General features: G+C 40.7%; 1 protein-coding gene across 2 annotated transcripts in view; it reads right to left on the reverse strand.

Annotated features, from left to right (window-relative positions):
- Window positions 1-27,671, reverse strand: part of SLIT3 (slit guidance ligand 3) — a 538,957-nt gene that overhangs the window by 479,647 nt on the left and 31,639 nt on the right. For both annotated transcript variants that reach the window (XM_039877365.1, XM_039877366.1), the window contains exons 2-3: window positions 18,010-18,081; window positions 12,017-12,088 (exon numbers count right to left, since the gene is read on the reverse strand). In XM_039877365.1, coding sequence (XP_039733299.1) covers window positions 12,017-12,088; window positions 18,010-18,081 — 144 coding nt within the window. The remainder of the gene's footprint in view (window positions 1-12,016; window positions 12,089-18,009; window positions 18,082-27,671) is intronic.

Consider the following 27,671-nt stretch of genomic DNA (forward strand, 5'->3'; position numbering starts at 1 on the left):
AACATAAGACATGTTAGTGCTGGTGGGACAAGCAGGGTTCTATGTACCAGGAACAAAATAACCCTTGCAATAATTTAAATATATATATTTGCCACACATATGCACTTAAATATATAATATAATTATTTACTTTACAACTAATTAAAGGGTAAATGTGAACTCTGGGTTAGAGCTAAGGACACCGTTGTATTCTGCTGTTTGGAAAAACCAAGTTAATGCCAAGGCAGCTCAACCCCTCAAACACTGCACACTGCATTAACGTTTCATAGAAGTCAAATTCCTCTCTAGCTTGTTTCCTTGTCTGCAAAGTGAGGAAATTGGATAACATAATATTTCAATCTCTTTCCAGCTCCTGATGGTTATGTTTTCTTTTCCTGAATTCAGAACAGTCCTGTATTCAAATCAGCATGGCAAATTACTTAAACTTTCTATAGTTTTTTTTCTCTGTGAAAAGGACAGATGATAATTTTTTAAAAATACATTAAAAAGAATTTTTATCAAAAAATGTTCAAACATATGGAAAAGGAGAAATGCATTGGTGTGCCCTCCACTTAGATTTGATTGATTTTATTTTGCTATATTTGCTTATTTTATTTTTTTATGGAACCATTTTAAAGTAAATTATAGACATCAGGGAACTTGATCTCTAAATACTTCAGCGTGCATCTCAAAAAATTAAGGAGATTCTCTTATATAACTAGACTAGCATTATCACACTTAGCAAAATTAATAATTCCCTAACATCATCTGATATCCAGTCCACTTTCAGATTTCTCCATTTGTCTCAAAATTTTATTTTATACATTCATTTCTTTAAATCATGCTTCAATTAAGAGCCATGCATTGAAGTTGGTTGTTATATCTGCCTCTAAAATATTTTTAATAAATTATGTTTTGAAGCGTAACCCATATACAGAAAAAATATACAAATCAAAATTATAGGGCTTGAAGCATTCTGCACCCAGTGAACAGAACCACAAACTTCTACCCATATCTAGAAACAGATGATGATACATCTCAAAAATCCCTTACTGTCCCTCTCACTTACAACCCTCCAACGAGAAACATTGCTCTTTTAATATAAAGACTAACTTTGCCTGTTTTTAAGATTATATAAATGGAATCAGGTAACATATGTTCTTTTATGTCTGGGTTTTGTCACTCACTCTGTTTCTGAGATTTATCATGTTGTTACATGTAGCAGTTTTTTATGTTGTTTTCACTTGTAACCTATTTTTTCTCATGTTGACAAGCACTTGGCTTGTTTTCAGTTTGGGGCTATCACAGTGCTGCTATGAACATTCTTGTGTATATCTTTTTGTGGGATAAATATCCAGGAGTGGAAGTGCTGCTGGGTCACGGGGGGTACGTATGTATTCAGCTCTAGTTGACACTATCAAAAAGCTTCCAGAGTAACTGCATCAATTTGTCTCACAACAGTCTAATAAATGTAGTTTTTTTCACATCATCATAAACACATTGTTTTAGCTACTCTGATGGATATGCAGTGTATGGAAGTGTGGTTTATTTTACCTTTCTCTGAGGTCTAATGACACATTGAGCATCTTTTCATATGGTCATGGGTCATTTGGATGTCCTCAAAACTCTTAACCATTTTTCTACTGTCATTTATCTTTTTCTTATTGATTTTTAAGAGTTCTTTATATACTCTTAATATTAGCCCTGTATCAATTGCATGCACTGACAATATCTTCATCCACACCGACATGCTTTTTCACCTACTTGATGTACTTTGATGAATAAAAGTTATTTATTTTAATGTAGTCTGAGTTATCTATTCTGTATTCTGCTTAAGAAATATCAACTACCCCAAAACCATGAAGATATTTTAAGTTATTTTTTAAAAGTGTTATTATTTTCTCTTTCACGTGTAAATCTACAATCCACTTGAAACTAATTTTGTGAATGGCATGAGGCGGGGGGTAAGGTAATTTGTTTCCATATGCATATCCAATTACTCTATTACAATTATTAGATCATTCACACTGCTTCACAGTGACACTTTTGTTATAAATCAAGTGCCCTTCAACATCTGGGTCTTCAAGACTGTCTTAGTTCTTCTCAGCCTTTTGCATGTCCATATAAACTTTAGAACCATCTTAATTTCTATAAAAACCTATTAGAATTTTGATTAGGATTGAACTAAATCTATATATCAGTTCAAAGAGAACTGACACCTTTGAGATATTGAGTTGTCCAATCCATGAACATAATATATCTCTCTACATATCGGAGTCATCTTTCATTTCTTCTAGTAATGTTTATCATTTTCTGTGTTAAGGTCTTGTGCATCTTTCATTAGATATATTCCTAGGAAACTGATATTTTTTTGGTGTTATTATAAACATATTTTTTAAAATTTCCTAATTATTTGTCACTGGTATATAGCGTTATCTAGATTTTTTGGTATACTGATCTAGTGTCCAGTGACCTTGGAAATTCACTTAGGAATTCTGATAATTTATCTGTAGATTATCTTGTGTCTTGTGTTTTCTCTGTACTTAATTATGTTGTCTGCGAATAATGACACATCATATTTCCTCTATTCCAATCCTTATGCCTATTCTTTTTCCTTCCTTCCTTCCTTTCTTCCTTTCCTTCCTTCTTTCCTCCCTATTCCCTGCCCCGCCCTCCTTCTTTCCTTCTTCTTTTATAATTGCCAGAACCAGGATTTCTAACGCAATGTTGAATATAAGTCATGATGACAGGCATCACACAAGAGGAACATTTTAATATCTCATCATTAACTATGATGTTTGTTTTAGGTTCTATATAAATAAGTTCTATTTTATTCTTAATAGTTTAAATGCTTTTAAATTGTGAACTAGTACTGTATTTTATTAAAAATAAAATACAGTACTAGTTCACAATTTTTTTTTCTTCATCCATGGAGATGAAATGACTTTTCTCATTTATTCTGTTAATGAGATGAATATATTGTTATTTTTTAAATAACAGATGTTTACTTGTTATGTCATAGCCAAGTGCATGTCAGCAGGGACCCAGAATCCTTTCATTTTGTGTGTCTACATCCTTCAAGTTCTTAGAGTACTGTCAATTTAGCCAGCACAAGGAAAGAGAGCCAGCATGGAGGATCATGGAGAACACAGCACTTCTCTTATTCCATAGAATTCCAAACCTCAGTCACAGATCCTCATCTAACTTCCAGGGAGCTTTGGAAGTGCAGACTGTATCTGTCCTTGTGCCAATGTCTCTGCACTTTTTTGATTGTATGAAACCTGTTCACCGGTCGATTCCTTAGGAAGGGCTCCACGGGCATTATTATGCCCAAGTTCCTGAATGTTCATATTAGTCTGTTGTCATTACACTAGAACACACACACACACACACACACACACACACACACATATTGCTCTGGTTTACATTTTATAAAATCTCTGGTTTAGAGTTTATTTCCTTAAAGAGTTATTCAACTGTATTCTGGCTTTGGTTTCAAAAGTATGCTGGAAATCTTCCCATATAAGTGTCTAACTGATGGATGTGCTTAAGAATTGTTTTCCTTTAAAATTCAATAGTTTTATTGAATGTATTTTGGTTTTAAACCTTCAGGATCTATTTTTCTAAGCATTCAGGGCCCTTTCAATATGGACCTTCAAACTATCTTTTATTTCAGGAAGTTTTTATTACTATTTGTTTTGTTTTGTTCCTTTGCTTTAGTTTTCTTCCTCAGAGAGTCATATTGTAAGTGTTAGAGCTTCTTTGACTGATTTCTGTATTTATAACTTCCTCTTAAATCCTTTTTTACCTCTTTATTAATTCCTTACTGATTTTTAAAATATTCGCTTTGCCATTTTCCATTTCTCTTACAGCATTATCCATTACATTTATTTACTCTTGAATTCCACCTAGATTAGTATGTATGTATGTATTTTTGGTATAAAACAGTAACATTTCTTTTGCTTGTGAATCTAATTCAAGCAGGGTTTGGCATAGTCACCTGTTTTCTAAACAAACTTTTTACAGTAGAATCAATTTAGATTTACATAAAAGTTGAGAAGATAGTGCAGAGTGATCTCATATACCCTATACTCAGTTTCTCCTATTACTAACATCTTACATTAGTATAGTACATTTGCCACAGAACCAATATCGATGCGTTAGTATTAATTAAAGTCAATACTTTATTCAGATTCCCTTAATTTTTAACATATATCGTTTTGTTTTGGTTTTTTTCCTGTTTTAGGACACATCTAGGATGCCCTATCACATTCAGTTGTCATCTTTCCTTATGCTCCTTTAGACTGTGACAGTTTCTGACTGTCTTTGTTTTTGATGACCTAGACAGTACTGAAGAAGACTACTCAGGTGTTTTGTTTAGAATGTCCCTCAGCTGGGATGTGTCTAATGTTTTTTTTTTTGAGATGAGGATCATAGATGTAAACTGCTATTTTCATTGCATCATATCAAAGATACATGCTATTAATATGACACCATTTTTGATATTCACCTCGATCACCTGGCTGGGGTAGTGTGTGTCGTATATACTATCCCTACTCCTCTATTCATACACTAGTTATGAAAGAAGTCACTATGCGAAGCCCCCATTTAAGGAGTGGGGAGTTATGCTCCACCCGCTTAATGGCAGAAAATCTACATAACATACTTAGAATTCTTCTGCATGGGAGATTTCTCAACTCCCCATTTCTTTATATATTTAATCATTTATTTATATCAGTATGGACTTGTGGATATTTATTTTATACTTTGGTTATAATACAATATATTTATTTTGTTGCCATTAAATCTCTTTCAGTTTGCTCCAAAATCCTTTGACATACCGTTGTAAATGTGGGTTGTTTTTTGGGGGACAGGGGGTTGTGTGGCTTTTTTAGTTTGTTTGAGTACTTCCTTTCTGGTCCAACATATCTCATGCCTCAGCTCTAGAATCAACCTATTTCTTCAAGATGCCTTAGTTTCTTTTTATTGGAGAATGGCATTAGAAACCACAATTTGGGCCCTAGGCACGCTCATTGCTAGGGCCCAGATTGTGGTTTCTAATGCCTCACTCTTGCTGACAGAGCAAAGAAATATACAAACCTATGTATAGTCACATATCAATAAATAGTTCTGTCTATATCAATCTGTATTAAGCGAAAGTATCTACATTAGGCTAAACATTTGTTCATACTCATGTCCCCAACTCTAATCTATTACTACATGAATCATTATAGTTCCCTGCATTGCTTCTCTGTAACTACCATTTCAATAGCGAGAAACCTGTCCCCAACATCCACCATCCATTGTTTAATTGCAATATACATGCACAGTGATTTCAGAATTGTTAACTCACTCCCCTGTGGGAAACAACTTACTGACTAGAGTATAGTACTTAATGCTGTTCCCTTTTGGTTTCAGTCTTACAGACTCCACTCAGTTCCAAATCTACCTTTTCTCCCAACACCTTCAATGAGGTTGACTCATAGAGTCATCACAGGCTACATTCCATCTTGGGATCTTCCAATTTTCAAGATTTTAAATATTCATATGCATTACGGTTCCCTCTTTGTGCTGTAAAATTCTATGGGTTTTGATAAATGCATGCCATGTAACTACCATTTCACCATCCTAAGGCCCTCCTTTCCCAGGCAGCATGTGTTCAACACTCCACCGCCTCTTCTCTGAATCCCTAGCAACCACTGATCTGGAATATATAAAGCTCTGTTTAGCTTTGTAAGAAAACTGTTAAACTGTCTTCCAAAGTGGCTGTGCCATTTTGTATTTTTGCATTTTGCATTATTGAACAGCAAAAAATGAGAGTTCCTGTTAATCTGCCTCCTCACCCACAATTAGTGATGTCAGGTTTCAGTGTTTTAGCCAGTCTCAATACAAAGTGTGCAATAGTATTTCATTGTTGTTTAATCAGCATTACCCTAATGAAAAATGATGTTGAGAATTTTCTCATATGCTTATTTGCCACCTATGTATCTTCTCTGGTACAGTGCCTGTTCAAATCTACTGCCCATTTCTTTTCAGGGGGGAAGCCAGGGTGGTTTGTTTTCTTACTGTTGAGTTTTGAAAATTCTTTGAATGTTTTGTACACACAAGTCCTTTATCAGATGTGTTTTGCAAAACTTTCTTCCAATCTGTGGCTTGTCGTTTTATTCTCCTAACAGTGCCCTTCACAAAACCGAAGTTTTCTATTTTAATAAAATTCTTTTTTTTTTTTTTCTTTCATGGTTCATGCTTTTGGTGTTGTGTTAAAAAAAAAAAAAAAACTCAACCCGAAGTCATGTAAACTTTTCTTTTATGTTTTCTTCTAGAAGTTTTAAAGTTTTATATTTTATATTTAGGACTATGATACATTTGAAATTTAATTTTGTGTAAGAAGTAAGGTTTGTATTTAGGTTCAATTTTTCACATGTGAACATCAAATTGTCCCAGCACCATCTGTTGGAAAACTATTCTTTCTCCATTGAATAGTCTCTGCACCTCTAAAAATCAGTTGACTATATTTGAATGGTTCTATTTCTGGGCTCTCCATTCTATTCCATTAATTTATATGTCTGTTGTTTCACCAGGACCAATACTGTCTTGATCACTGTAACTTTACAGTAAGTCTGAAACTGGATAGTGTAATTCTTCCATTTGTTGTTCTTCTTCAGTATTGGCAGTATTTTGAAATGATTTCACTTCTAAATTGTTTGAGTTCTTCACCCCTCCTTTCAAATCTCTTATCTAATCATCTAATTTCTGAGTTTTTAAAATTCAGTCTTATGTAGTATTTATAGTTTATATCATCTTAAATTTGTATAGCTAGTTTTGAACTAATCTATTATAGTTTTATTCATCTGTTTGTGAATACCTCTTTCTTGCATGTTTCATTGTTCTATGATGGGTATTATTAAAAGAAAGTTTCTTATTCTTTTGAAATTTTTTTTCTTATTAAAAAAACTTTGTATGAGCTTTAGCCATAATCCTTTTGGTTGTTTATTTCTTAAATGAAAGAAATTTCCTCTAGTTTTATGAGGGAGGGGTAGGAAGTGATAGCTTTTATACTTTCAAGAACCTAGAGCTCATTCTTGGTTTTTCTTGCAAACTAATGAAAAATACGGCTTGTATTTTCTAAGATATGACTCTTCTGCTGATTGCTCACACTTTCATCAAGAAGTTCTCTTTGTTCCTACCATTTTTTTTTTCTGTTCTGATCAACTAGTCCCATGAGTTTCTTATCAATGCTAGGCCTTTCACTGAAAAAGGAGCCTTGTTTTGGTTAGTTTGAAGAGTTTATACATCCAGGAACACTCTAAGTACTAACAGTCATTAAACCAACTTTGTCTTCATCAACTAAGCCAAATTTGGTTGCAGTATATTCTTTTGCATGTATCGCCAAATTCATTTTGCTAATATTTTGTTAGGAAATTTGTAAAAATATTTATGAAATATGTTAGTTTATATTTTTTCTTGAACAATCCTTGTTGGGTTTAGCTATAAAGGCTATACTGTTGAAATGACAAATATCATTCTTTTTAGAGAATAAGTTTATGATAAATTGATATTTTGTAAAACTTAGGTGGAATTTACTGGTGAAGCCATCTGAGCCTAGATGTTCTTGGTGGAAGGTTTTAATTAAAGATTTAATTATTTTTATGGGTATGAAACTCTACAGACTTTCTATCGCTTCTTGTTTCAGTTCTCAATTTTACTTAATCTTTAAAGGCAATGAAATAAAGTTGTTCGAAATCTGCTCTTACTATCATTGTAATCTTTGTCAAATTATAAATTCATAGTTTTTCCTCCCTTTTATCTTTCATAGTGGTAATTTAGCCTTCTCTTTGTTTTCTGATCAGTCTTGCCAATTTCAGTAATTTTATTGTTTCAAGAATGAATGTTTCGCTTTTTAGATTTTTCTAATATACACACACATATGTGTATAGACATACATATACACACATATATATTTCATACACTCAGGCTCTTACTGATTTCCTTCCTTCTACTTTGTTCTTTCTCTGGCTTCTTAAGATGGATACTTTCATCAAGATTTTATCCTTACTTCTTTTAAAATATATGCTATACGTAACATATATCATAAATTGAGTAATATAGCTTAAAGGCTAAACATTTTCCTCTAAGCGTGGCTTTGGCTACAATCTCCGCATTGCAATATATTGTGTTTATTAACATTTAGAAAAATATATCTTCTAATTTCCACTGTGATATGTTCTCTGACTCAGAGGTTATTTAGAAGTATATGACTCGATTTCCAAATAGTCTTAAATTTTTGATTTATTGTTTTCTTATGACTCTTGAATATTTCTGTTGCGGTCAGAGGAAATAATCCATATGATTTTAATTCTTTGACATTTGTTGGGACCTGATATCTAAACCCGTATTTGATAAACATTCCATATGCACTTGAAAAGAATGTTTATTCTACAGTTGTTTGCTTTTGTCAAAATTTGCTTTATGTATGTCTTTACTCCTTTATCATTAAGAAATAGTTCTCTTTATCACTATAATGCTTTTTTTATTTTAAAGTCTGTTTTATCTATTATTAATAGAGCCACACCAAACTTCATGTGTGATATCTTTCGTGACATCGTTTTGAAGGGACCAGGGCAGTTATCTTACAGAATGTCCCACCTACGGGATTTGTTTCCTTTTAGTTTCATTTAACTTGTTCCTTTAACCTATCTACTTCCTGGAAACAAGAAGTGAGACCGAGCTTAATTAGATTTAGGGTAAACATATTTGGCAACAATACTTCACAGGCAATGCTTCGAATTTTTTATTTCATCATGTCAGGGACATGTTTGGATTAGATGAGATGACATATGTCAAGTGCCTAAGATGCTACCTGACGCAATAGGTAAAGTGTAGTTTCTCAACCTTAGCACTATTAACATTTTGGACTGGATAATTCGTTGTTCTGGATGCTGTCCTGTGCATTATAGGATGCTTGGCAACATTCTTGACCTCTACTCATATTATGCCAGTAGCATCCTCCAGTTGTGATAACCAAAAATGTCTCTAGACATTGTCAAGTGTTCCTCTAGGGGGAAAAAATGGTCCCAATTGAGAACTACTAGCATAAAACAAAAACCCAAGTATTTGATAAATATTCCACAAGCATTTACTATCATCTCTTGTGCAAGACTTTGAGATTAATTGCTAAATGGAAAATGATTGTTGGCCTCAACATACTCATACTTTGGGGGAAAATAATCAGGCTAATGGGGTATTAATATATGGTGTGATAAGTGCTTCAATAGGGACAGCCATGTGCTATGAGAGGAGAGGCACCTAACTCAGTCTGGAGCAGGTATCCTTTCATGGAGGAATATTCTGAGTTGAGAGCTGCAGGACAGAATTTTCTCTCTTTCCCCATTAAGGCTTGAGAGATCGAACTAATAATAACCTTTCTGATAAAAATAAATACTCCAGAAATGAATTATCAAAACTCATGTAATCTGCAGCCTGTATTTCAGAATATTAATCTACCACCAAATATAGCGACATACATATGATAAGTCAGGAGTGAGAGCTTAAGATGGAATAATCGACCATCTACTTCTTTAGTTGTTCATAGCAAATACATTGTATTTTCTCATCCTACAGTTCTCAGTCTGTTTGGGGACAGACTGAATAAAACCAGATTAACACCAGTCAGGATAATGTCACACACACTCCCTCTCACTGACAGTGAAAGGCCTCAAATGAGAGTGCCTATCCAGCTGTGCATACTAGTCAGCTGCCTAGACTTCCATTCTTCCTGACCAAGCACTTCTTCGGCTTGCAGCAGAAGTCAGAGGCTGGTTAGCTGTTCACTGAGCCTGTTTCCTCTAGTTCCTGGGCATATCACTTGACTACCTTTCCTAGCATCCCCAGAAGTTTCCATGACTGAGTTCTAGCCCAAGGTATATAAGAGTGGAAGTGACCTGTATTCCTTCCAGGTCTTGTCCGTGAAAATCTCCCACGTGCAACCCTTCATGCTGTTTTCCCTTCCACTGGCTTGATGCAGACAAGCACTGGAACCTTGGAAGCCAAGATTTAAAGATGGCAGGGCTGAGAGCTGGAGGGAACTTATGTCCCTGAGTCTTTCCTTGGGGGACAGAGGCCCAGCAATCAGGAATGCCTTTACTGGGTTTGATATGAATACGAAGTAAACGTCCACAGGGTTAAACCATGAGAGTTGAGGGTTTATCTGGTACAGCAGCTAGCGTTACCTTCCTAATTAGCCAAAGCAGAGAGCGAGCCAGGTTCAACTCACAAATGTCCCCAGTCCTCAAGACATGCACGGTATTTCAGCCATGTTCACCAAGCCAAAGAGAAATGCCTTTGCCAAAACATTTCATTGATATTCCCTGGAGTTAAACGGGTATGTGAGAGGCTATTTGCAGGGCCATTGCTAAAGATCACACTTCATCTAATGCCTGCAGCACAGAAGTATGAAAAGACGTGGGCTTTGATGTTGGACAGATGTAGCTTTGAATCTTGGCTCCCCCTGACAATTCTTTGGCTTCATCTCCCTGGGCCTCTGTTTCTTCATCTGCAAAATGAGGGTAATAACACCTCACAGGAATTTTGTGGGGATAAAATAACAGCATATAAAATACTGGCACAGTTCCTAGCCTGTCCAAAGTACTCAATTAGTTCCCTCCCAACAACCATGAAATTAATGAATTAGAAATTTATTTACCCTTCTAATCAGAAGACTAAGCAAGAGGTGGCCTTTTCACTAAGAACAGTATGTTAATCCTTCCACAGAAATGTTGACTATGTCATACAAAGGAACCAGGTCAAACAAATACTTATTTTTTTTCTTGATCTAAATAAAGAGAAGAATCTAAGTTTTAAGAAACTTAAAAAAAATAAAAGCATAAAAAGAGGCAATGTTCATTATTTTTACAACTATTTTCCCTAATGACATAAAAAAATGTCATTTTCAAACCAACAACAGTAGAACATATGCTGACCTGCGACCTGGCAGGAGAGCAATAAATGAAGACAGTTCACACAACGGAGTGGGGAATAAGGGTTCTGCTGGGTAACACTCTTTTCTATTCCCGTGTCGCCTCAGATGGAATGATCACCAAGCTAACAAGTTGATGGCAGGCCCTCTACCTTACCCAAGCCCATCCCTGTGGGTGAGATTTGACACTAGGACAGGTAAATATGGGCCATCCATCTGGGTCATCCGGCGGAGCAGTGAGCTGTTGTAGCTCCCTGTACCCAGCTGCAAAGGAAGGAGTCTGAAATGTCGGGTCAACCAGGATGCGGAGGCAAGCATGGAAGAAAGCCGCCCACCAGCATGACTCAGTGCTCCTGGGGACAATCCCCACTCAGAGGGCAGAAAGCAAATATCCAGATGTTACGAGCTGCCAGATGTGATTAACTGAAGAAAGGGGAAGCTGCCCACTTAACCATCTGAGCAGCCTCCCTCATCAAAGTGACCTAAGAGTTTTCTGCAAAAGCATTAATCAACAAAACAAATGGAGGCTCCATCTATCTCCCATCCCGCCCCCTTTCCTCTCTCTCTCTCTGCTAGAGTCAGAAGAGCGGCCTATTTTTAAACCACTGGCAATGTATTCTCTCGTGGAAACGTGTGGGCTTCCTGCCACAGGCTGATGCCGGCTCAGAGGAGATACAGGCATTCTGAAAGCTGCACCTACTTGCTACCCTTCATCTCCCATGAGAATGGGGCCGAGGAGGCACAGGGAGGAGGAGAGGGCCTGAGGACGGAGGCGTCCTCTCATGCTGGTTTCCATGACAGGGCACTAACTGTGGGCCTCCTTCACCTACGAGGGAGCTCAAGGCTGGGAAGAAGAAATGCCACCCCCAGATGCCAAGTCTAGCATCTTTTAGAGAAAAAGCATTTATGTGTCTCTGAAACATGAATCTGATGTGCTTTAAATATAATAGCAAACATTTTATTAAACATTGGAGACTTTTTTTTAAGCAAGGTCGTGATGAAGCCAAATTTACAAAAAAAAAAAAAAATGCTTTTCAAAAAAGGAGGTTGTGCTGTACTTACAACCGCTCCAGCTGCTTCAGATCCTGGAAGGCACCTCTCTCGACGATGCTGACCTGGTTGTCTTCCAGGTGCCTAGAAACACAGAGGCAGCGATGGTCAAGGACAAGAGAAACTCAGGGATACTCAGGCTAGATTGTAGGCCGTGCAGGCATGGTCACTCAGCCTCTGCCACAACCCACAGGACCCCCCAGGCAGGATCAGTAAGGTGGGACAAGATAACTCACATCCCAGCTTGGTGTCACGGTAACCAGGGTTTTGCCGCCTGCACAGAAACCAATCTACCTGACAGATTGGTTTCCATGCCTCTATTTTAAGAATGTTCTCAGCAAATGTCCCCCCAAGCACTGCAGGATGTTGTACAGAAAAGGAAGAGGTAAAAGCTGCTTCCTATAAAAACCACACATATAAGCCACATCTCTTCCCTCGGAGCTCCCTCCTTCAAGGATTCAAAAATACTTCATTGGAAGGGGCCTTCTCTGCTCACTCTGTCTCTGGGTCACCTAGTAGAAAGAGTGAAGCTATTGTTGGACAACTGCCCATGACGAAGAAAAACCAGCCCCGTGCCAGGAACTCCCTTGCCCAGGGCTTGGCTGTTCCCAACATGAGGGTGACAGTCACAAATGCTAGGGCTCCCCAGCCACCGGCTCGGCTGACCTCCAAAGTCTTCCATGCAGGTGATTAAAAACCTAAGCACTCTGCTTAAGTGGGTTTGGTTCCTGCATGTGGCATATCCTAAGAATTGAGCATACAATGAAACATTTGTTTCTCTAACTTAAAAAAATGGCAACTTAAAATGAATTAGCTGGATGGTCGGGAAAGGAAGCAATGAAACTGCATAGTTTCCATCAGGGGCTGACCCTGGTGGCTGACGGGGACTTAGTGGGGATGCAGTTCTGATTGAAGGATGTTTCTTTGGAAGGTGGAGTTTAGGAAGGGCTGTGGGTCTCTCTGGATCAGGCAGGAAGAGAGGCGCCCTGAAGCACCTGGCGGAAAGGCAAAGGAAGGCAGAGTAGCTTTGAAGAGGCTTAGCTCTCCATTCAGAGTGACTCCTTCCACGGCCCCCACCTCTGCACGTTTCACAGCCCCTTGCACTTCTTGGGCTTAACACTCTGGCCTTTGTGTTTATTCTCAGGTCTCTCTTCCCCACTGTGCCTAAGAATCAATCATCATACTCCCAGCCCTAACACAGTTGCCTAACACACTTGATAAGGGCTTACTGAATGGAGGAAAAACTGAAGAGGACTTTGAGTCACAGCACATACTGACTTTTTATCAAGGAAAAGGCTAGTCTAGGACACATGTAGTTTCTGACTTACAGACTGTCAGAGGGATGGGGTGTTTTATTTGAGCTCGATGATATTTTACATTCTTGTAAATCTGTTGCAAACAATTAAAAATCAGGATCTCTCTCTCTCTCTGATACACACATAGACGTGCACGCACGCACACACAGACACACACACACACCCCCCACAAAAAACTCCTTTTGAAAAATCAGCCCTCCCATTTCCAAATATCAACAATTGGCCAGAAGTGAGTATGGATCAGGCAGGGCACATAGGCTCCCCAGTTTGCCTCTCTAAGACTCAGTCTCCTCATTTGTAAAATAGGAAAAAAAAATCACATAAGTCCTTGCGAAAATAAAAATAGAATAAGGTGTGTAAATTTTCTAGCCCAGGATCTGGAGTACAATTAGAGGCTGACTTAATAAATGTTCTTTTCCTTCCCTTCTCTTCGTTTCCCACCCTGCCATATGGCAAGGAGGGCCTTGGAATGCTAATAGACTCACACTAGCACATCTTGCTAAATAGGGATTCAGTTCAGTATTAGTGACGGGTGGTTTGTTCAGCTGGGTCTTTACTATCAATCAATCCATCACAGAGCTTGTCGTCATTATTTCCCAATTATAACAAGCAACACTTGGGTGGCTGAGTGTCACATCCCCTCTGGGTTTCTGAAAGAGTCAAACTCCAACCTCCTATGATGAATCTCTTAGTTCTGTACTACTTAATCTAACGCTATTAACTTCTTTCAGAAAGGGGAGTAGAAGAAATGAAAATATATCTGTATAGATATCTGCCCTTTTCCCACTTTCCTCAGGCCTGGGAAGCTAACTTTTACCAGTTTCATCAGAAGCTTCCTTGACTCTGGCTTCTTGCTGAGTTTAGCCAATGGGAGTCACCAGCAGAACACCATGGGTAGAAGGGCAGTGAGTGAGGTTGGGAGCTTTATTCCCAGCTCTGCCCCTGAAAAGTCACTTCAGGTTGACTGCATCCCTCCACCTAAGCCCGCAGGTCCTGTCAGGTAGTCCTTACCTTTGCTTAGGGTAACCACTCCCCCCCCACTGCTCAAAGCTTAGAGGTCTGTTGTTGCAGGCCCTAGGAAACTGCATTGTTTCTTCTTGGTTTCTCTTGACCTTGCCTACACCTCTGCAAATAATTCTTCACGTAGGTCTCCTCATTTGTCCTGTGTGAGTATCATCTCTTTCCTGCTAGGATTCTGACTGATAAGATATGTAGGGCCCCTTTTAGATCTACTTTCTAGATCTATCAGAGCCTAATTCCTGGCACTTAAAGGCTCAACAAATAATCAATATTTGCTGAATCAATGAGTCAACGAGCTGTGAACCTCCCACCCACACTTCTAAGCTGAGATACAGTTCAGGAGCTAGTGCTAAAGCCATACCATTCTCATTTTACTGACCAGATGCAGGAGGTCAGGGGAACCAGAAAAGGCTGGACTGTCTATGGCTTGAGTCTGTTCTGAGTTAGAAGGACACAGACTCTGTTCGTTTTCAGCTTTTTTGGTCTTGTTATTTTTTTATTTTTAACCCTGAATCAGAATCGGAAATCGCCCCCACACGATGATGGCTGGGTGGAGTTTAGCTCTTCTATTAACCCCATTTGGGATAAAGCTGTTTCCCACACTGGGGGCATAGCAGAGTTCCTACAACAGACTACAAAGAAAGAAAACTGATGGCACCAGAAGAGATCTTTTCCTACTCCTACTCCACGGGAGAATAATTTGTTGTGGGTGATTCTTATATCTTCTCTTTGAATGCACTTTATTGGGGGGAAACTGTCTTTGAATGAAGCCCAAGTTCCCCAATCTCCATTTTATCTGCTTTTGCCCATTCACAGCACCATGTTAACAGTTCTGCTTGGAAAATGGGTGGCAAGCTCAGATTACTGAAGACGATTGAGTCTTTTCTGGCTTCACTATAAAGTATAAATAAGAAACAGATTCAGGGAATGTGCTAAGGTGTGATGAAAGCTTTCCAAAATAGATAGTTGTCTAGGTTACTCAGCTAAAAAGAAAAGATTGAGGGAAACTCTGGTTTATATGTCTAGGTGTTTTACGGGTGTTTGTTAGAAAGCATTTCAGCTAGCCCGCCTAGCAGACTTTCACAGTAATAAAGGGCCACTTTATATAGGGAGATAATGAAAGACACCACATTAATCGTCTGTAAAGTGGGAGAAGGGAGAGGGTCTTGGCATTGCTTATCAAAATAAGAAGAATGTACCAATTAACTGAAAACATAAATTGTAGTCAAAGGAATATTGTAGACTATCCAGAGGATATTAATATGATCTTTTGTGATTATTTTAAACTTTCTATTTGCAGAGAGAAGATATGGAAATTGGAATTTTTATTAGCTTTTCTGATGTAATGGTAAAATCAAAGGGTTATTTTTGACTTTGTTAGAATATGAAGCATTAGGTGAAATTTCTGACTTGTACGAAAGGAAATCTTTCACAGATGCAGGGGTTAGACATGAAAAAAAAATAGAGAAGCTAAATGTCTGTACTTTAAGATGGCAAATGATCTGGAATCAAGTGTTTACTGTCTATATCTCCCCAATAAAAATCACCCTAAAATTGAGCCATGGAATTCCCCCACTCTTAACCCAATCTCAATTCTGATCTATATACCTGTCGAAGCTGCCGGTCATCTGATAGACACATTACTGCTTAGAACAAAAGAAATACTTGGCAGAGAGTGGGGTCCTCCCCTCAGGGGTGGAGAGGGAGAGTACCCTGGCCAAAGACGAGAAACGCTTCGAGGGGAGAGCTTCTACTAGCTGGGGGCCCAGCACTCAGACCCAGGGCTTCATACACTGGGGCTCAGGGAGGCTCAGGAACGCCACTTGCACCCCAGTGCTGCATTTACAAAATAGGTAGACAATTACCTTCTTGGTTTGGTTTTCTAAAACCAAACTTCCTACAATGCCAGTAAAGTGTGGCACTGCATGGAGGTTAGAAAGCGCATGACCTGGGTTCTGATTCCTCTTCCTTCAGTTACCTGCTATGTGGAGTTGGGACTGCTTAACCTATCTGAGCCTCTGTTTCCGCAGATAGGGGTTAATAACTATGTGACATAGAGCGTGGTCTGTGAAAGATACCACATATATCACTGGTTATCTTCATCATCATTACCACTATTTCTATATTAGGAAAACAGTTTTATAGAAGTAATACTCTACGAGTTGCAGTGAGAATAAACAGGAAGTTCATGAAAATGTTAAAACCACAAAGCATTATATGTGCAATTGCAAGAGTTAGAGGGACTTGTATTCATTATGGGTTGAATTACATCCCCCCCAAATTCATATGTTGATGTCCTAAACCCCAGTCTATCAGAATTCGACATTCTTTTGGAGATGAGATCTTTACTGTGGTAACTGAGTTAAAGTGGGGGCATTAGGGTGTACACTAGTCCAATATGGCTGGTGTCTTTATAAAAAGGGGGAAATTCAGACACAGCAAGAGACACACGTAGAGGGAAGACAATGGAAAAAGACTCAGGGCAAAGACAACCATCCAAAAGCCAAGGAATTCCTGAGGCCTCCAGAAGCTAGAAAAGAGGCCTAGACCAGATAGATCCTTTCCTTACAGCTCTCAAAAGGGACCAACATTGCCGACGCCTTAATTTTGGACTTCTGGCCTGTAGAACTGTGAGACAATAAATTTCTATTATTTAAGGCACCCAGTTTGTGGTACGTTGTTACAGCAGCCCTAGTAAACTTATATACTATTCATTTCCTATTTTACAATGAGAAAACTGAGGCCCAAAGAGGTATAGTGATTTGCCCAAGGTAACATGGGCAGTTAATTCTGAGTCTGGATCAGAACCTGGTACTTTCTGTCCCTAGAACAAAATCCGCTGCATGATAAAGGGCTATTAGTAAAAAGAAGGAGGTGGAGTCAGATATTAAGATTTTACCTGTTGCCTCTAGTAAAGATCTGCCAGCCAAGATTCCATGACAAAACAAATACCAAGGCAGTGACCAAATTGCCCCAATCATGCTCCAGGTCTAGAGCTGCACTTATGGGTCAAAATCAACTTCTGAGTGAAGAAGAAAAGAGGGTCCAATTGCACTTCTCTTGGACCTCTGAATGTCTGAGACTTTTCAGTGGACAAGCACTTGTGCAGCTTCTAATCACTCAGACTTAGAGATGGGTGTTCAATACTTAGTAGTGAGACCTGATATTCCTTGTTCCCATTCCACTAATGCCCATCTCAAATTTTGCTACCTGTCTGTACAGCTGTGGGTGTTCAGCAAGGGCTCTGACCCTGTCTGACTCTCTCCCTCCCCTCTCCCCTCCTCTCCATTAAGCAACAAGATAAATGGCTTTTGTCCTGATTGCTCTTTTACTGCACAGACTGGAGAAGAAATTATAATCTCTTTGGAAGGGAAGCGTGGTTAGTCAACTTGACATCGCTGTCATCCTAGAAGCTGGACATGTTGATTTATTCGTGTATAGCCTTCTGTTTCCCCTGTCACTGTAGCTGACTTCTCCCATCGGTCTAGCCCAGCCAGCAGCATCGAGACACCTGTGAAAACCTGGGCACACTAATGAAGTATCTGCTCCAGAATGGAGAATTCCTATTGCTCAGGGCTTGGTGGTGTGATGTCAGGGCAGTGGAACATTTTCACAAGCCTGAAGAGCTGAAAATGAAAATGTTTTATTGGAGAGTCATGTGCTACTTACAAGACTCGGAGGTTCTTAAGTCCAGCGAAGTCCATCTTGGTGATCCTGGTGATATTATTTCTGTCTAGGTCACTGCAATGGAGAGCAAATTTGGGTCAGATTTTTGCAGGTTACATTTATGGTCTATTCAACCCAGATTGGCTCGGACTGGAGGGATGTTGCTTGTCAAGGAGAAGGCAATTCCAGTGATTAATGATATCCCCTGAGCATGCCCAACTAACCTTAAGGATATTGTATGGAATAAGCTATCCATTATATATGTAGTAGAGCCCTGTTATATGTAGCTGCCTGGCTTCTGGTGCCCTTTCATCAGGTAACAATTTTTTCTTTGGAAGCTCCCCTCCCCCAACTCACAGATCATGTCATAAAAGTGGGGTTGACCCCTTGTCCCAGCTCCGGGGATGAGCACCTAATCCAGGCCAGGCTTATAAGCGTCTTCACTCTCTCAGACCACAGTAATTGTTTCAGGAATGCATACTTGACTCAAATTCCCAGGAGTTTTCTCTCTACTGCTGTTGCTAAGCTGTTCAGTGCTGCCAGCAGTCATCTTGCCACAATGAAAAGAGAGTTTTCCAGAGTTAGGACACGAAACAATACTGATTCCCGTGTTATCCCATGAGTATCTGGATCCACACATGCCTGAAGCCAGACACCTCTGTATTTTGAGATTACATGAGCCACTCTATCCCATCTCCCTTACATTTTGACTTAAAATGGTTTGAATTTGAATTTGCCATCACTTGAAACCAAAAGAATCTTGATTGACTTTGGTATCTAGCTAGATACTTGTTTGTTTTCCAGCTAGTTTGCAAACGCCCTGAGGGCAAAGGCCACATCTCATTTAACTCCACAGCCCAACATGGTGGAATGTATGCCTGGCTCAGAGTAGAGGTAACTTTAACCACATACATTAGGGAATGATAGTAACAGGGATTACTCCTGTTTCTAAGCTTAGAGGCTTAGGTTCCTGAAAATGGCCTTGAAAAGAATAAAGAACTGACAATGTTATCGTGGCACTGATGTTGGGCAGAAGTGGGTACCATAGGTGGGAGAAAACAAGAATTAGGGAAAACCAAGGTGAAGAATGAACCTGTGAACAACTGTATAAATACTGTGTTCACTAAAATTATCTAAGAAGACTAGACTAAAAAAAAGGACCATAAAAGTATGTTACAATTCTTAATAATGAATGCTGAACAATTAATTCCTATTTACCACATCTTCTTTACAAGAAACTTTCAGCATTTTGGCCAAGTTGGAGTCTCAACAAAGTACCTGTAAACTGGCCTTGCTTTCCTCCAGAACATTTGGGTACTAAGAGGCCACGTTCCTATGATGGGTTCCCTTCCAAACGTTTGCTACAGTAGTCCCCACTTATCCAGCTTCACTTTCTGCAGTTTCAGATACCCATGTTTAACTGCAGTTCGAAATATTAAACAGAAAATTCCAGAAATAAAAAATATTCATAAGTTTTAAACCATGCGCCATTCTGAGTAGTGTGATGAATCTCACACCTTCCCACTTCATCCTGCTCTGCACGTGAATCATCCCTTTGCCCAGCGTATCCACACTGTAGAGGCTAACCGCCCATCAGTAGCCAACTCGGTTATCAAATCAGTTGTCATGGAATCACATAACTTAGTTTACTTAATAATGGCCCCGAAGCACAAGAGTAGTGATGCCGAGAATTCAGAGACACCAAAGAGAAGCTGCAAAGTGCTTCTTTTAAAAGTGAAAAGGTGTGTGTGTACAGGGAAGAACACAGCATACAGAGGGTTCAGTACTATCCACAGTTTTAGGCGTCCAGTGGGGGTCTTGAGATATAACCCCCACGAATAAGGGGGAACAACTGTTCTTCTTTGGTTTTCCTAGTCAGGCCCTAAAGTTGCCATCCTGCCGCCATGTTTCAGTAAGGCTTGTGAGTTCCATAGTTACATCAAAAGGACAGGGAAATGATGTTCCGATTCTAGCATTTTACATGAGAAAAAATCAAGTTTGAGGAGGGATTACTGTCCTGATACGAGAAATACTGAAAGGAACATCAAGTAGGCCCTTGAGTAACCTCACCTGGAAACCGCCTCCCCTCATCAGTGTCCCACTATCTAAGATAGCAAACTTGTTTCTTAACTAGCCTGCAACAGAGAGGGGCAGTATTTAGACTTCCCAGGCTATGCCGAGCACTGGTGAAGGAAGGGCAAGGATTGCACAGGGAGCAGAGAAGGGTCGCTCAGGCAAGGATTTGGCACTGACACACAGACAGAGATCTGTGCGTGCTCTTAATCGTCCAAGGATACTTCTTACTTCCCGTCACAACTGGGAAGGTTGCGTGGGGACCCTGACAACTGTGAATATGACAATGCAGCTAAGGGACTGATTACTGGGAAACAGCGTGGTATCTCAGCATCTTGTGCTAGTAGTGGCTATGGCACCAATATTTTCAGTTAATACTTACTACGTGAAGGGGCACAAAGTGTGCTGCTGAAATGCTGAGGATGTTGGGGTGGGAGCTGGGTGGGGACGGTGGGGGTGCCCCAGGTACAGAGTCAGCGTTTGCTAGGCTGAGCTTCAGAGGCAAGCAGCCCTACCATTAAATCCCTGGTAGCCACTTAACGAGTGACCTAAGGGCAATTTGCTTCCCTCCTTTTCTCTGCTAAATGAGGGTGATAATCTTGACCTCAAAGAGTTTTTATGAGGATTATATGAAATGATGCATACACAACACTTATCTGACACTTGTTAAATATTATTGTTATTATAATTAGTTGAACCATATACATCCCCTACTTCACTCTGAAATTTCAGTGCACCAACAGCAGCTGACTGCCTTACCCCAAACTCTGTCCCTAGAGATGAATCCTGGGGTTCCCCAAGAGAATCAGTTGGTGTGCTACCCTCCTATAGGCGAAAAGAGGGGTGCACTTTGGCTGATAAATAGAGTGGTATTGCCACAAGTGGCCCCTTCACACTACCTCTCCCTCGAATCACTTCTATGACACCTATTTCCATGGTATCTACCCCTACACCACCCAACACACACATACTGCCAGGCTGCCTGGGAGGTCAGGGAGACAGGTCAGGGTTCAAGTCTCTGCCTAACCCCCACTCCCAGCTGTATGAGTTTGCATAATTTATTTAACTTCTCTGAGCCTCCATGCCATATGTAACCCTCTCCTGCTTGCAGACCTTGGGATGGTGAGAAGTACTAAGCCTGGACTGCAAACACGCTTGGCTGAAAATGGGAATTGACACTGAGAAGAGGCTGTACCATACATGTGCCCATTCCTCCTCCAGCCCCCATTATCCTAGTCCAGGCTCCTCTGGGTCATTTGCTAGATTTCTCAGCCTTCAGCTTTGGCCTCTGAGGAAATCATCAGATCTCAGTCTAAGATGGATGGGTTCTAAACCATCTGTAGGCATGATCTCATCTGGGGTGATCCTGGATGGGGAAGCCATTACAGTTGTCTAAGATGGGGGTTGGTTTTAAAACATGTCTGCAAATGGTTTCTTTGCCACACATGCCACTACAAGGTGGAGTGTGTGCCCCTTTCCACTGAACCTGAGTAAGCCTTTACAACTGACTGGACAAACAGAATTGTGGCAGAATTGATGCAGAACTTCTGATGCTAGATTAGAAGAGGCAATAAGTGACTGCCTGGCTCTCTCTCAAAGCAATTGCATTGGAGCCCTGTGGGCCATATGAAAAGACCAGAAGCCTATGTGGGGAAAGAGAGAAGGGAATTGGGGGGGCGGTGAGGAAAAGAGGTGTCCAGCTGTTCCAGCCCAAGCTATCTGAATCTTTCTAATCTTTCTAGCTTAGAGGTCAAGTACAGACACCTTTGAGATTCCAGCTCCATCTACCACCCAGCTATAACTTACAAAAACTCTGAGCCAGATCACCCAACTAAACTACTTTTGAATTCCTGACCACAGAAACAGAGACCTTCCCTCTCCCATCTCCCCATCGATCCACATTAGACTCGGACATACTCAGGAAACAATTTTTAAGCCACTGAAATCATGGCACTATTTGTTATAGCAGTCTACAGTGACAAATGTGATATCTTTGGGTCAAGAGCTCTTTACCCGTTTGTTCCCTTTCTCTTTGCAATGGTTCTAAAAGGTATTATTATCCTTCGACAAATGAAAATACTGATGATCAGTCTTAATAAGAGTTGATATTTGTTGGGCCCAAACTATGCACCAGGCACTGAGCTAAAAACTTCATGCTCATTCTCTCTTATCCAGACAGTAATCATATGTGGCAGGTACTACTATTATCCCATTTTTCACATGAGAAAACTGAAGCTTAGTCTCCCCCAACTCCATTCCAGTTTAGAAGATTTTACCAATAAAGTAAACTGTCACAAGGTCACACAACTAGTAAGTGGCAAAGGCTGAGACATGAACTCTGGCTCTCTGGATGCAGCATTATTATTATTATTTTTTTAAATCACATCATGCTGCCCATCTGCAAGTAGAGTCTAAGCATCTTCTACTGTGTTGGGTTAACTGCTGACTGAAAAAAAAAATGAAGAGAATAGACTAGAAGAGAATTTCCCACCCCTATGTCTTGAAGAAAGCAAAGGGGTACTCCTAGGGGCTTTGCTGCTACCCAGAAGAGCCAAGATGGCACATTTCCTATTCTGTCTCCCAGTGAGGTCTGGGCCAGCAGGAGTGCTGAGCCCCTTTGCAAACTCCAGGCAGAAGTGCTTTCTTGCTATTTTTGCCCATGTCTGGTTTCTGCCATGTTGCTCATCATCTACCATGTTGCCTCCATAAACAGGCATCACCATGGTAATCTCCTGCATTATTTTTTCCTCGTCCCAATCATGAATCATACACCAACACTGAGACTTGAAACTTTGTGGTATTTTCACATCTGTTTGACACCTTGGGTGGGGTGGAAGAGGAATTCAGAACAACACTGGAAAAAATAAAACAAGAATGTTCTAGGGCGGGCCACTGTCCCTATCTTGGCACATGTATATTCATACCCTTCTTTTGATTCATTCTGTGGCATTTCTGCAAAATTTCTTTTTTGCCATGGCACATGTGGGAAGTAGGAGCAGTAAAAACATCCCCTAGTGAAGCCATTAGCATAGTGTGGAGAAAAGGGGTTTGACTGTAAATCTGGAAGATGTGGATTTGAATGCTCACTTCCTCACTTCTTAGCAGTGTGACTTTGGAAAAGTCACTTAACTTTGTTGAGCCTCAATTGTTGGTACTGTTGTTGAGACTTTTATAAAGTCTGACCAAGAATACCAGCTCTCCTGGATTACCATGAGGCTCAAGAGGTAAATTGTGTCAGTATTTTCCAAACAGCATTTGGAGAGGTTAATTCTTCACCCATAGCCAACAACTGGTATAGAGAGGATGCAGAGGTAGAGGTAGAATTGGCTTTATAAAAACATGGCTTGGTCCTCTCCTTCAGAGAACATGGAGTCTAGTTGAGGAGATCGACCAAAACTTATGAGATAATTAAGAGAACAATGTAAGAATATGCAAAATTAGATGTTAAAAGATGTGGTCTGTATTTCGCAGAGTGGGAAATCAGAGATTCAAAAGAGCTGTGAGAGCAGGAACTCAGAGAGAAGACATCCTGGAGCAGACAGAAAGGAGCTGCGTTGTGATGTGGTGACAGGAGCGGCCATGCCGGAAATCACGGAGAAGTGAAGGAGAGTCTGAGGACAGGGGCAGCAGCTCCTCAGCAGCCTTCAGACGGTGTGATGCCCTCACATTCAAGATCCCACAGCTTGATTTTAGGACTCCTCAGAAAAGGAGAAAGAGAGACCAGAGAAAAGATGTCTCATGGCCCAGCCTGACCCCTTGTTTACCACCATCAAAGAAGAAATTCCAACCAAACTAGAATAAGTTGGCAAAGGGGCTTTGGCCTCAATTCCTGTTATTCGCTCTCTACCTTCTTCTACCTGGAAGGCTGACCTGAATGGACCACATTGTGGGGCTGGTTCCTGTGCTCTTAAGCCTCTTTCTGAATTGAGCAGGAGGTGGAAGGAAGGTAGCTGAGAGGTCACCCAGGTTAGTTAGTGTCTCCACTGAAGGTCATGGCTCCTCTTCATGACTGACCATTTCCAGGCTCCAGAACACTCTGCATCCTCTCATCTCTTCTAGTCCAAGGGTGGTAACAGCTCTGTTGCTTCTAGTCCTGGCTCCTCAAACTGCACTCCCATTCTGAAACAGTCCCTTTGTAAATAGGGTCTTCGCAGATGTAATCAGGTTAAAATGAGGCCATTAGGGTGGGTGGGCCCTAATCCAACATGACTGGAGAACTTGTAAGATGAAGAAAAAGACAAACAGGGAGCATGCCATGTGACGACAGAGGCCGAGACTGGAGTGATTAAGCTGTAAGCCAAGGACCGTTAAGGATTGACGGCCACTACCAAAAGCCAGTAAGATACAAGGAAGCATCCTTCCCTACCAATGTCAGAGTGTGCATGGCCCTGCTGACTCCTCAATTTCAGATTTTCAGCCCCCAGAACTGCGACAAAATACATTTCTGTTGTTTTAAGCCACCCAAATTGCGGTACTTGTTATGGCAGCCCCAGGAAACTGACATGCCGTCTTCAGGCTTTGTGAGGCCTCTGTCCTCCTCTCTGCAGCTTTCTCAGCCTCTTCATCCTATGCTGATCTCTCTCCTCTGAATCTCTGAACTTCTGCATCATTTAGCCTTTGCGCAACTCATGTTGGTCTTTCATCACATTCCCTTCTGCTTCGTGTGCTGCTGCCTGCTTCCTGTGTGTTTGCCTTGTCTCCCAAAGGAGTGCGAAGCTCTGTGGCAGCCAAGACCACAGATTATACTCCCCTCATGTCCTCCCAGACACCTTGGATGGAGTGAGTCCCTTGGAGACACTCAGAGAAACGGACATTAGTTTTCTCTGGTTGCTGGCACGAAGAGTTTTGTTGTTTTTTTTTTAAACATTTTGCATTTCGCTTATTAGGACTGTCAATATTTTCCACAGTAAATATGTATTACTCATGCACCCTTCCATCCCCTCCCCCACGAATGTTAAAAAGTGTGGTCCAGTTGAAATATAACTCTCCCCAAAGCTAAAGTGACCTGCAGAGCTACAGCCATTCAAGACTCTGGAAATCTGGCCAAAGATATTCTTTGACGAATCCAAGGGCAGTTCCTTGGAGCTGCTCAGACTGCCCTGCCCCTGGGTGTCTTTCTGTCTTTGCTTCCTCTCCCCAGCCCAGACGACCTAATGCCACCCATCGATCTTTCCTGACAGAAGAGAGAAAACAGCATGTGTTCAAGAACCGTCAAACTGCCATCCGCTAGGTCCCAGGCAGCTGTGTGTCCTTGTGGGTCACCCTCGTAGAGCTCCCATCTCATTCTTTACTCTCCTGACTTGCACAACAGGAGGCATCATTCAACTGTTCTCTGACGTCTGCACTTCATTCGCATCAGTTACATAACCACACACAAGTTCAAAAACACATACACACATTCGGGAGAGGAATGACTGAATTTGATTTAAAAAACTGGCTTCACACTACCTCAGTTGTTTGGGAACTAAGCCTCCCTGGGCTAAATTTCTGGCTTGGCAACACTCTCGCATATATAATTTTACACCTGCAAAAGTTTGCAGCCAGCACTGTGCAGACAGCTACCTGCAGGGAGGAGAACGGGCCAGAGAGAGGGGCAACCTGGATGGCTGGATGTGGTGGTGGTGAGGGCTCTGCAAAGGAGGGGCGAGGTGGGCCTCCACTCTGTCTCCTAGCAGCAGGAGGGCTCCCTGCTGTCTCCTGTCTTGCTCTGTTCAGCTCCATGCTCCAGCAGGAAAGGACATACATGGGGCATACCCAGATCTTTGCTGGAGGCAGTGGAGTAGAACTTGCCAACTGGTGTCCCACAGGCCAATTCTGGCCTACAGATAGGTATTTTAGTCTGGTTCTCAGTACAGGTTTAAGATTTGTAAATTAATTGCCACCTTGGGAGAATTTCACTTACAAATCTGGAACAAATCACATGATCAGACAACCTCAGGCCTTTGGGGCCACTGTAAACTGGAGTTAAGAGGCAACTGCCCATTTTGGACAAAGCATGTACTCTGCAGTTCATGAGCCTACCTGATCTGCTTCCCTCACTGATGTCACCTGCTTGGCCCCTATAGGTATTTGAATTTGAGATCTCTGTTCCAGAGCATACTGCTTAGGAAAGCAGGCATGGAATCAGACAGTCTGGCCTCAAATCTTAACAGATAGTGGTGTGATTTGGGGCAGGTTATTTAACTTATCCCTAAGCTTCTCTTTCCTCATCTATAAGATGAGTATAATAACAGTACCTACCTCCTAGGATGTTGTGAGAATTAGATGAGACGATAAAATGATTCTAGAACAGGCAACTTATTCCATTCTGAGCAATAATCTCTAGGTGACGATTATCAACCCAAAAGATACACATTTTATGTCCTACTTTATCATGACCAGACATCTCAAATGCTTCCAAACTCTTCTCAGAAAGTCTGTTCTTAATACCTTTTCCACACTGCATGGAGAGCACATGAAAATAAGGTTCTGCAAATTCTTGGCAGTCAGAAAACAGAAATCTCCAGAGAGAGTGGGGTCAGCCTTTGGAAATGTAACAAGAAATGGCACATGACATGGCAAGAACAATGCTATGTGTTAACCCAACTATTTCATTTTCCTCCTAAGTACACAGCAAGATTAAATTTCCCAGCAGCCCCTGTATCTTAGTGAGACCCTCAGACTGATTTCTGATTAAAAGAATGTGGATGAAAGTGACATATGGCACTTCCAGGCAAGGCCATAAAACATCCTACGCAACATTATACTCTCTTCCCTTTTCTTGTCTTCCTTGATACGTGTAGGCCATGTGTCAAAAATGGTGGTATCCCGAGATGGAAGGAGCCTGGGTTCCAGAGTGACAATGTGGAGCATAGCCACCCACCACTAACCAGACGAACTACATTGGACTATGGTATAAGAAAGCAATACCATTTTATTGTGTTTTGTCACAGATGTGTCTGGGTTTCTTTTGTTTTTGCAGCATAGCCCCTCGTCTGTGCTGACTGATGCACATGGCAATATGGCGGGGTGGGAAAGAAAGGTCTAAAAGTAATCATGATCTTTCTCTGTGCTCTATTTCTATCTCATGGCATGACGTTGGAAAAGCTACCTCCCCCGACTTTAAAAGGAAGGAAATAAGCTGGTTGATCCCCCAGGGTCAGAATCTCACTGATCCGGAATTATCCACCTCCCAGGGTAATTCTCATCAGCTTTGAACCCCATTAACATATACTATCTTAGACTGCTTTTTTTAAACAAGGCCACATAAGTTCTACTCAATAGAGGGTAAAAAATGCAGTCAGCAACATTAGGGCCTATATAAATATCTGCAGACTGAGAAACTACACAAGAGCCAACGTGTCCTGGGTATTTATCATGTGCCAAGAACTATGCTAAGCACTTCACATTCAGTGCCTCTTGTCATCTTCACCACCAGCCTATGAGGTAAATGCTATTATCACTCCCATTTTATGAACAAATGGAGGCACAGGGAGATTGAGACCCTTGTCTATGGTCACGAGCTGATAATTACCAGATGGGCATCCATAACCAGGGAGTCAGGTGTCAATGCCTGAGAACTTGGCAATAAACTTCAAGATATGAATACAGAG

This window comes from Pteropus medius, unplaced genomic scaffold (assembly GCF_902729225.1).
Source record: "Pteropus medius unplaced genomic scaffold, Ma_sr-lr_union100, whole genome shotgun sequence".
Classification (NCBI taxonomy): Eukaryota; Metazoa; Chordata; class Mammalia; order Chiroptera; family Pteropodidae; genus Pteropus; species Pteropus medius.